At 38.1% G+C, this 11,631-nt stretch overlaps 1 protein-coding gene across 1 annotated transcript in view; it reads left to right on the forward strand.

Moving 5' to 3' along the window:
• Positions 1-10,651, forward strand: part of ASB7 (ankyrin repeat and SOCS box containing 7) — a 17,957-nt gene extending 7,306 nt beyond the window's left edge. The window contains exon 3 of the mRNA XM_010150612.1: positions 10,210-10,651. Within this exon, the coding sequence (XP_010148914.1) occupies positions 10,210-10,349 (140 nt within the window). The 3' untranslated portion in view covers positions 10,350-10,651. The remainder of the gene's footprint in view (positions 1-10,209) is intronic.
• The last annotated feature ends 980 nt before the right edge of the window (positions 10,652-11,631 follow it).

The following is an 11,631-nucleotide window of genomic DNA, read 5'->3' on the forward strand; positions in this document are numbered from 1 at the left end:
CCCTTGCCCCTACACCAGACAACAAAATGGCATAGTTCATTTGTGCAATTTAAGGAGTTTCGTGTGCTGTGAAGCTTTGATTTGATTCTGTTGATGTCTTTGAAATACGAAAGAAATTTTAACTCCTCATGACTTCTGATATTTAAAGAGTATTAAGTCATATATTCTAGACACTTTTATCAGTTTTTGGTGTACTAGATCTACTGAAAGTTTTCTCTTCCTCTCTCATTCAACATGGCATGTTATAATAGTGTTTCTTAATTATGGTGTTGCCTAAAGCATTTGGCAATTGCTGAAAAGCAATTAGGAGTTTGCTAATTCAAACATGTTAAGATGGCCTGATAAATTATCAGCCTACTAGGATCATCTTTGTGCTACAGAGGATGGGATATTCCATATACCCTTTTTCCCCCCACCTACAGTTCCTTTAATTCTTTTGGCTGTGGTAGTTTTAACGAGCGTCATGCACCCTATACATACTGTAAAGAAACTGAAGTCTTGTGTGGGCTGGGGGTGAATCAGCTGAGATCTGGTGTCAGTAGCTGACACCAGCATTTGGAATTTCAGTTCTGTTTTCATTATTTGTGGTGGTGGTTTTGCTTCTATCTGAAATCTAAAGAGTTTTGGAAAGGTGGAAGTTGATAATAAGAAATGCAAGCAACTAATAGATTTTGGGTTAATTTGCCTGCCACTTCTCATTTTCTTTCTGGTTTCCTTTTTGGAAAGCATTGTAACTTTCTTTTAGGTTGCAGATTCCATACTTTAGGGGTTTAATGTTAACTGAGAAGTCAGTTCTCTTGCCAGAAAGACTTTAAATTTGTGGCCAGTGTAACAGTCTTGGAACTATCCCAGTTTTGTGCTGTTGGGGGGGAGAACTGGGAAAGCAGGGAGGACTGGTGCTGACAAAAACACTTCAGTTTTCTGAGTCTGAGCAAAATTATTATGCAGATATGGTTGCAAACAGCTATAAACAGACTCTGCTGCCCTTATTATAGATACCCAAACACTGTCTTCCATGGTTTTTGTGAATGATCACTTTAAGATGGTGTAGGAGAGGTGAAATGGATAAGGAGTGAGCTGGGATTTTCGTAGTGTAGTTCCCAGTTAGATCAAGCTGCGTACAGGGAATTGAGATCTCACGGTGTAGCACTTCGATGCAGAATCTTGTTTCCGAGTCTATTGCAATAAGTATTTACTAGAAGAAGAATTCTCTAAAACTTTTCTAGTCAAAGTCTTCCTGAAACTCTGTTTTGCAGTTGGTAACCGTGCTTTGGTTGTAGAGCTGAACAGGAATTTCTAGTTTGTTTATTTGAACGTTACACTAAGTGCTTAATGTAGTAATCTGTAGCTTTAAGTTTTATATGTACATCCAAAGTTTGGAAGAGTATATTTGGTAGTAAACTAGGAATTAGCATTTGCTTTTGCGGTAGATCTAAAATGTTTAGGCTTAACTTTAATTCACATATCTTAATCTTTATCAAACCTATCTGTGTCTTCAAGTGAAAGCGGTTGCATGCTTCATATAAATGGGATACTATTTAGCAGACTATATGTTGGATGTGAGTAGCTTTTTTTACACTTGAAAAACATATTTGTATAGCTTCAGTTCCTCAAAAAACATGTGAATTTCTTTTTGTTAGGTATTGTAATCGGTAATAATCGCAGCTTTTAGCCCAGGTTCCTGGTTGTGAATAACAGGCAAGAACCCAAGCTCTCAGAAATACTCAATATTGGCCCTGAGAGTCTGCAAGAAGATATTGGATTTTGGGGTTTGGCCCTGAAGGTCTGATATTCTTCCTGGTTACAGGTAGAGATTCCTTTGCTCCTAGAATAATTCCAAGAGGAAGTTACTCTGTAGTTGTTTCAGTATTTAGGCACAAAGCTGAAAGTTAGGAACAACTAAATTTTTTTTTCTTTGAGTCTGCCATTGACTCTGTTTAGACAGTCACTCATGTCTTTTTATTCCTTTTTTACAATACAAAAATGAGTAAAGTCTCCACGTGAAAAATCCATATTGAAGATGAACATTGCTCAATGATTTTATTAATTGCTGTCCTTTTTCCTTGTCTGTATTTCACTTTCCTACTCGGAAACATTTATTGGCAACCACCATAGTACCTGAGGTCATTCTGATAGTTGTTTTAGAGCACTTCAGTTTTGAGACATCTGAACCTGCCTCTTTAGGAGTATCAGTGGGTTAAGCTTGGAATACACTAATGCAAGATTAAAATAGATGTGTGTGTATAATATATATTAAGATAGACATACATATAGACATTCTTTTTTTTTTTGGTAGTGTATATATCTACAGAATTAACATGTGCTATTGCAGTCCTGAATGGAATGATTTATGCTGAAGTTGAATGGGATTTGAGAATATTAAAACTTACGAAGTGAGTGCTGGTAGTAAGAAAGAAAATGCAAGTATTATAAAAGTACTTACAGATTTAATTAAACTTTTAGATACTAGGAATTCAGTTGTGATCTCAAAAAGAGGAATAAAATAAAAAGCTTGAGCCATTCCCCCTCCCCGTAGCTCTCAAGTTAATCACCGTTCAGATAACATAGTGGGCAGGAGTGTCTGTGACCAGCTATGTGAGTTGCTTGTCTGCGCCGGGGCGGACAGCTAAGTAAGCGGATATGGCCACCATAGTGTAATATGGGATGTATGTTAACAGGTAGCAAAGAACTTGTTTCAGATCTGGAACAAGATCTAAAGGTCACCAAATGAATTCAACTGCAAATATGTCATCTGCATTCCTTTTTTTTTTTTTTTAATTTTTCAAAGGCCAGATCTTTGGCTTTGACTACAGAGTGTAATTTTGTGTTTAGGTTTATATAGCACTGTAAATGTGCAGAAAGATTTAGACAAAAGTTCTGTTAAGGAAATCCTTAACGCATTTTTCATTTCTATTCCTTTGCTAAATAAAATAACTTCTCACTAGGATTTCTTTTTTTACTGGAAGAACATTTTAAAAAGACTGTCTGAATAGTTTAAACTTTTATAAATACAGAAGTGCCATAGTGAATTAAGTAGATTTCTACTTATTTTATTACGTGGATAACTGCAAAGGAAACGGTATCCTCATGTTTGTAACGTGGAAGAGCTTTGCTGGAATTACAAGCCTTGTCTGCGTCTTTGGGTGCTGCTGGAAATCTTGCCCTGACGAATGTGGTCTGCTTTGTCATCCGGAGTTATGCAGGGAACGGGCTAAGAGGGTTATTTTATAGTTGTCGTTTTTAGCTGGCTCAGTGATAAACAAATACCATTTGAATCATGCTTTCTGCAGATGGCAGGTCCCTATTTTTATAAGACCAGTATAGTTTTTGATACCTTTATAAGGATACAGCACAATATTTTCTTTCTGGAATGAGGGAATGTACCTTTCAAATAACTTTTAACTCTTACCTCAGAACTGCCTAGTGTGGTAGGCTACTAAATGAGAGTGCAGTTGAGTAGCATTAAGCAATTGAATCACTTTTATATATCTATATGCAGATTTATCCTTTGAGTTTTTTGAAAAAGCATAGGTAACAAAAATTATATATATTTTTACATGTGACATGTAGGGTACAGCCACCCTCGCTGCCATTTGCACATCTATGCTGTACTCTGTTATCATGTAAAAATGAAGCATCTTAAGCCTGTCTTCTATGTTCAGAGCACTTTGTGTACTTAAAACAGATTAACTTTATGGGATAGAAATTCTTACATGAATTTCCATAGCAATTTCAGTAAGACTGAATTTATAGAAACATTATAAAGTATTTTTTAAAAAATATTAAACATGCGTATTCCACTCTTACATGCTAAATACACCTGTTGTACTTCATACTGAGCTTTACTGGCATTCTGCTTTGCCATATATGAATTTTCAGTCCAAAATACGCTTCACCTTGGTACGTATTTTCTGTGCCAGATACACTGAAATGTAATAGACATCTGAAACTCGCTGTGGAGAATAACTTTTCAAAGAACAGTGAAAACCTACTTCAAGCTCAGGTATTCTAACAGGGGCATACTGAACACTAAATTAAACCAGAACTTTTAAATTACGTGTATGATACCCAGTTAAAAAGAATTAAAAGCTCTGTCTTGTTGAGCTAGATACAGGTTCAAGGAGTTTGTTCACTTTCTCAACAAACACTAATTCTCTCTAAATTCAGCCCTGTGTAACTTACATTAATATTTCAGGCCTATAGATTCTTGAGACTAGCTTTTTCTGGCATTTTAAATGCTACAAAACCAAATATGCTGTCTAGTTATTCGGCTGTTTCTTACAGAGTACAAGACAATGTTTCCTAAACTATTAGACCTACTCCTCTTGCAGTGAACAACTGAATTCCTGTTCAGCTCAGCGACAGCCATTTACTAGGCAACTGCATCCTTTCATTGTGATCCGGTTTGTGCATCTTCAACAAGGTGTTTTTCGGCTGGTGGGTGTGAGTTTCCACTTGATAAGTTCAATTATTTTTTTTAAATTTTCACCCCAAAACAACCAACAAAATCATACCTAAATCTAATTGCTGGCGGTAGCTGAGTTCCTCTGCAGCTGTGAAGAGATGGATTTAATCATTAGCTATAAATGCTGCTTCTGATACTTCAGAGGAACCAAGCTGCTGCCAGCCATAGGTCAGCCTGGTGTCAACTTTTTAAAACATGTTTTACAAAACTTTTAGGTTTCCTTTGTAGCTAAAAAGAAACTACCAAAGGGTTTCTTGCTACTGTTTTTAGCCTTTCACAATTCCCAGGGGAAGCTGAGGCTCAGTTTGAGAAATACCACTGCAAGCTTTTTTTTTCTAGAGAAATGTATTAATATTGCAGAGAAGGCTGTGGGTGGCTTCTGAAATATGTCACTGATATTATTCATTTTTTAACTTCAGAAACTGCCTATTGACTTCAAACTAGCGACCCTGACTGTTTGCTTTTAGAAGCACTGGGGTTTTTTTAGCAGGTGGAACAGTACATCAGAGAGGATCTTCTCGCAGCCTACAAGTGTATTTATTTCAACTACTCCTCAAGTTTTCTCCTGGGTAACAGAACGGGTCAGTGCATGAGTTTTGCTTTGTGCAGATGCTCTTGTACCTTCACTGGAGGAAGAAGGTATTCCACCCCTTTCCACTTCTGCTTAAAACTGGATGAGAGTACTTAAATCAGTGTTATGAGAAGTACTAGGTCTAATATTACACCTTAATGATCTTTAAATATAGATGTGTTTAGATGAGTTAGTGTTTTATTTCTAGTCTGCATAGGAAAAACAGGCAGGCAGGGGTCTAAATGCATACCTAAGCTATAGAGCAGTTGCCAGAATGACATAGGGTTCTTCGTATAGGTAGCAAACCCTAAATATAAGTTTTGCAGGAGTGGTGTGAATGTTTGTGTGCACACAGGGGTCTTCAGAGCACGATCGCCTGAACAAATTCTGCTAAAGACTATTGGCTACTGATGAATACATAGTGTGTTAGTGAGATTCTGATCACATACTTGTAATTACTGTGAAGTGAACAAATGCAAGGTAAAACCTGGTGGTGTGGCATTAAAAGCTTCTGCTCATGCACTTCAGCACAAGTGAGACCCACTAGCTGGTGGGTTTGATGGCTGGCATGGAGCGGGCAGGTTGTGCTGTGTCGGGAGAGCAGATGTAGGCTGGAGGGAAGAGGAGCCAGGTCCCGTTAGCAGGGGAGGGGTATTGGGAGCGATTAGAGAGGACTCTAACCCCGCGTGGTAAATGTCCTTACAAAGCTGGCTGTGATCCTCTATCTACAGCTCTTCCATGCACATTTTAAAAACTTAGCTGGTTTATCATGTAGCACGTCTGGGAATATGCCCCTGCAATCTTCTAGAGAGAAATTGGAAACCTTTATTCCACTGTTTTTGAGGAGCTTTAAAGCTTGCTGTTTAACTTGTGCCTTCCAACTCCTGTAGGTAATGCATATGGATATTGGAGAAACAGAGCTGTATAACAAGAGGCCCAAGTTTAACTATATTAAAATTGAGCTTGCTAGTGGATGATTTTAGGATATAATGATCGCTACTGCGCCTTCTAACTTCCGTGATTGAATGTGGGGCTTGCACAGAGGATAGCTCTGCTTGAGATGGCTTGTTTGTCTCTGGGATAGAACAGTGAATGCCCAGATGAGAAATCTTGAAACTGCAAAAAGGGAGTAGGGTATTGAGTGGAAATTCAGGATTAAGTGTAAAAACTTCGTGCTGTTAAAACATGCTTTTTTTCCCCCCCCTTCTTTTACCAGAGGAGGTCAGCCTATTAATAATTTAAAAGGTTTATTTCATCATTGAAGTAAAATAATTGTTTTGAAGTGGTGAAAAAAAAGCTCAGGAACTTACTTGGTCAGCAGTTGAAGAACTGAATTAGGAAAATGGTTAACTCTTACATGTACTGAAGTTTGCTCCCTCTAGAGAGATAAAATTTGAAAGCAAGTCGTCTTTATAACCCTCTGTTTTCATTTCTTCTGCTTGGAAGAAACTTCTCTGTCATGTTTGGGCAACTATACACAAGAAGTGTGTTGGTGGGGATTTCTGTTTTCTATTATAGCACATAGCATGAGCTGTGGAAGACAAAAGATCAACTGTACATCTTTTTCCTGTAATTAATACTCCTCATTTATTTGGTTAACACTACGAAGCAAAATAAATTGACTGAAGTTATCTGACTCGTTGCGGCAAACACGTTCGCAAACCTTGAGCTCTGCAGCGGCGGAAGGTGTTTGCAGCCTGGATGGTAACACGGGTTGTGTAACAGCCTAACACCACTGCCATCACCAAGGTGTCCCTCTGAGACCGGATCAGGGATGTGTTGGGCGCTTTTTAAGGTGATCAGTAGCTTGATATCACTGTGTTGCATGATGGTAATTATGGGTTTGGATTCTTTTCCTTTTTAATTCTCTTCCTTTCTAGCTTATTTGCCTAAATAACCTTCCAAACTTCTGATGCAGGGTATAACCAAAGCTGCTACTTCCTAATCATTTTTAAACAGAACTTTATTCATCATTTAACTTGTCTTACTTTGCCAAATTACTAATAACATTTTTCATTTGCCAAACCAAGGTTCACTGACATCGGTCTGTAATCCTTTATTTTTTTTCTTGTTCATTCAGATGCAACCAAGAATGAGTAAGTGTTCTAGACACCGTTTCTAATAAATCACAAATGCATTAATAACCCTGGAATTTGCAAGGCGTGACCTAAGACACTAACAGCCACTAGATGTAGCAACTGGTGCTTAACACTGGAAATGTCCATTGTTAACACATTCCCAGGACATATTTTTAGGCTTACCGGGGGAAAATGTCATATAGTTGATAATCGGGTCTGTGTGAATTAACTGATGACCGATTTCTTCTGGGTGTTTTAAGTTGCCTGTTCCATTTTGTTCTCAAAAAAACCCCGTAGGATCTCTAATTAAAAGGCATTCATTTCTGAAACCAGGAATCAGTGTCTCAGCCGTATTTTTGTGTACTCTACTACAGAAAATATGCCTACAGATCTGTAGTCCTCTATACCCTCTAACGCTGCTGTTTGCAGTTAACTTCTCAGAAGGTGCATCCTTTCTGAGCCCTGTTTACATTGACGTTTAAAGCATTAGATCCATCTGTTTATCACTGTAAAGATTCCTCAGCTTAGTTTTTTACCAAGAGGAACTTGTCTTTCCCTGAAGCTTGAGAATTCAGCTGTTGTCCGTGTTGTGTAAATTCATTCTTTCAGGTGGAAAAAATTGCAAGAAGAAACCACCAGTGGATAAAGTAACTAATGATTTGTGTTCTAAGTCATGGCTGAAGGATAGAATTAAAAGTAAATTGACATTTAGATACTGTGGTTATAAGTCTAACAAAACCATTTTATATTACTTTTTTAAAGTATTTTGTGCTATATGGAGGAAACTCAAATTTTCATGTTCTTTAATTTCAAACCTAATTTCTTTTAAAAACAGGCTGAGACTATTTTCATACATTACTTCCGCTAGCTTACCTCGGATAATTTTAGTGCTTAAGATAAATCCCAGTGTATACCTGTCTGTCAGCCCATTTCTATAGAAAAACCCATGCAAGGGGAAAAAAGGGGGAACTTGCTATAAAGGGTAACTGAAACCATGTACCAAATGCCCAAAGTGGAAAACAGGAAATAGTTTCATAATCTCTTTACTCTCTACTTACCAGGAAAGTCCTAATAAACTCATAATGTCAATGTCTATTTAGCTGATAGAAGGTTTGTTGCTGAACCAGGAGGAGGGTGTGGGGATGGGTGGACGAAGAAGGGATGGGCTCTGGAGCTGGCTGGGGTGAGGAAAAACCCTCCCCTCTCCTGAACAGGTTTATGCCTGGTGAGCTGACAGCATCCTACTGTCCACTGTGAAGCCTGCCCGTGTCAAGTCCCGTACAGAAGGCATCTCCTTTTTCAAAAATGTCCTGCTTAATTGGTGGCAGCTCAGGAAATCTAACTGGAAATGTCCATCTAAGTTATTTAAAGTTGCTTTTGTTGGTTTGTACTGCTTTTTAAAGAAATGATTGATTCGAGCAGTCAGCTTGGTAAAATCGCCCTGCTTTTCTTTGCAAAAACAAGCACTGTCTTTTACCATTAACGATTGTACAGATGATAAAAGATGGCAGAAAGTTGTTGTGTTGCCGACAGATTATCTTGATACTGGCAAAAGCACCTACATTGTTCGTGGTGCCGAGTATTTTGATTTGGACAGCCATCAGGTGCCTTTAGTTTTGGTGGGGTTTTTTCCCCTCTAGGCCGTGACAGAGATAAACAGATGTTCAAAATATTGATTAGCACAATTTCAGTGTGTTACTGGGATAATTTAAAAAAAATAGAGCTGTAGGAGGAAACTTCAGTGTGTTATTGGGATAATTAAAAAAAAAAAATAGAGCTGTAGGAGGAAAAAGCACAAAGGCAGGCAGCTGGGTTGGTCAGAGGTTTGGAGTGGTTGCTGTGGTGGGAGGTTATTAGTCTTCAGCTTTGGAAAAAGCTACCAAGCATGAGTGGAGGACAGAGATTAATATGAAGGTATGTAAAGTCATGACTGGAGTGAGAACAGTTACTCAATTTTTTTTCTTTGCAACTTAAAGAATGGTCGGCATGCAACAAAGTGAACAGGAAGCAGATCTAAAATAAATAAAAGCACTTTGTAGTTTTCCAGCCAACGCCTAATTATATTGTGAAATTTGTTGCCACAGGATGTTTTGGATACTGAAAGTATGAATGGGTTCAAAAAAACATTAGACAGATTTACAAAGGGCAGGCCATTCACAGTTATTAAAGACACAGATCTGTGTGCAATCTCTGGCTTAGGAAGGCCCAAAGGCACTGGTGCTGAAAGCTAGAAGGGTATATTGGGACAGGATTTCTCAATGTCTCTTGTTCTGCTCTTTCTTTCTTCCTCAGGACCCATGGCTGTGTACATCCAGTTACAAGGGTAGATTAACCTTTCCTATGTTATGCTGCATGGGGGACTGTTTTTCTAGGTGTTTGACTTTGAATAGTTTCCTGTTAAGGATGAGTTTGAAAGGGAACAGATTATTTTGGAAAATCCTTGCCAGAAAAATTCTGAAGTTCATGTGATGTCAGTAAAGCTTTTCCTCTGTGGACGGCGGTTAACTCGTGTTTTCATCTCTCTCTGTTTGACGAGGTTGTGGCTGCATCCAAAGCCTAAAGGCTTCGCCTTTTCATTAGAAGGGGAAAAAACAGTCTCTTAACTCTGCCACACGATCCTTGAATCACTTTTATAAAGCCTCACTCTATAAGGAAACCGCCTTGTCCCGGTACAGTTGAATGCAGAAGTGTCTGTCTTAATGTTTGAAGAGAAGTGAGACTGGGGGTTTTTCCCCCAGGTTTTAGGAGGATAGACAAAAATCCACAAAAAGTTAAATGGAGGAGTTATGGTGTTCTACACTGCTTAAGGGTATGTTGCCACCTCGTGGGAATCCTCACATGGATAATATTGCTTTACACTGGCATCAGTATAATTATGTTCTTGTAAAAATGTTTTTAGGGTTCATCACTTAATTTCATTGAATTATTGTTCATTAGAAAGGTATTAACTTCCACCCTTTTTCTCTTGTAATTTTTCCTTTCCCTCTGCCTCTTAGTAAACAGCAAACATCTGTGATTTTACTGAGTAAATGATCTCTTAAAGTATGTTTAAAATGTGATCATTTTACTTTTATGTGTTCCTTTTCTCTTTTCAGGACAGCCCAGAAACTTGCAAGATCTATGCCGAATTAAAATCCGTCAGTGTATAGGCCTTCAAAACCTAAAACTACTTGATGAACTACCCATTGCCAAGGTCATGAAAGACTACTTAAAACACAAATTTGATGATATCTGATATCCATGAAGAGAAGAACTCTGAGCAAGATTAGTTATATTCCAGATACTGAAGAGGCTTGTTGCCTTGCACAAAGTATATCCTATGCAAATTCTGATTTTTCTGTGAAGTCAGAAGGCAGGTATACACTTCCTTGGGTTTTTTATACCACACGCTAGAAGGTCTTAATTTTTGGTTTCTTGGTCCAAGTTTACAAGGTCCAAGCTTTCTATACAATATTACATTTTAAAAATTACTGTTGGCTTTTTGTTTGTTTGTTTTCACATGAAGTGTGCAGACTTGCAGTGGAGATGGAAGGTAGCATCTCGAGGAAAGTGGTTGGTTTGAATTGGCATGCTGAGCAATTTTTTATGAAAATAAAGTTTGAAAGTCAAGGCACCGGTCCTGCAAAAGGATACCTGTAGAAAGACAGCCAGAGCCATGTTGTCTGTCAGGACTCTTGTCTCTGCCAGGGTGTATGTTTTTGCAGGATAGAGGGAAGAGTTGATAATCAACATGTCCTAGGGTACTGTAGAAATATACCTTGGAAATCAAAGGGAAAAAAAAATGCAGTTACCCTGTTCAATTTGAGGGTCTATATATTGGCTTATTTTATACTATTCTGTTCCTAATTACTGTAGTTGGGACATCCATAAAATTCAGGCCCTCTTCCTTCCTGATGTTCCCTGGTCAATGGATGGCTGTTTGTAAGTCTGTTTTTAACAGTGACAGTACACTACAAAGAGGCAAAGCCTCTGTGTTTTTTACATTAATTTAAGAGAAAACAAATTCAGATTTTTTTTTAAGCCAGTGTATTCTGTTTCTCATACAGTGCCTGCTGTGCAATAATCTTTCTGATGTGTTTTCTCGTGTGATTTCCTACACAGACACTATTCCTCAGTTAGTATCAGTGCATTATTTGTGAGAACAGGAGCTGCTGCCTCGCTGTAGTGTTCACGTGACATTACGGAAGCGATGCTGCCGTTGCTGTTCGATATTACCCCCTGAATTTCATGAATGTATAACCTGCTTTATTTCACTTTTGGTTGAAGTTTTATCTACGGGTTCTCAGCCAAATTGTGTCCACAAAAAAGACGAGATTGGCCAAATCCTTGTTTTAAAAGAAGTGACGGATTTTTTTTTAATTTATTGCTATGAAATTCAGTTTGTTTCAGGTTAGAAAATGGGAAGTGCACATAAGTTAAGAAGCATTCTATATGTGCACTAACAAGAAAAGCCCCATTCTTATTGCAAGTTTAAATTTTGCAGTTAACCTGAAAGCAGCAACTGAAAAGAGTACTAA

This window comes from Eurypyga helias, unplaced genomic scaffold (assembly GCF_000690775.1).
Source record: "Eurypyga helias isolate BGI_N326 unplaced genomic scaffold, ASM69077v1 scaffold15994, whole genome shotgun sequence".
In the NCBI taxonomy this organism is placed as follows: Eukaryota; Metazoa; Chordata; class Aves; order Eurypygiformes; family Eurypygidae; genus Eurypyga; species Eurypyga helias.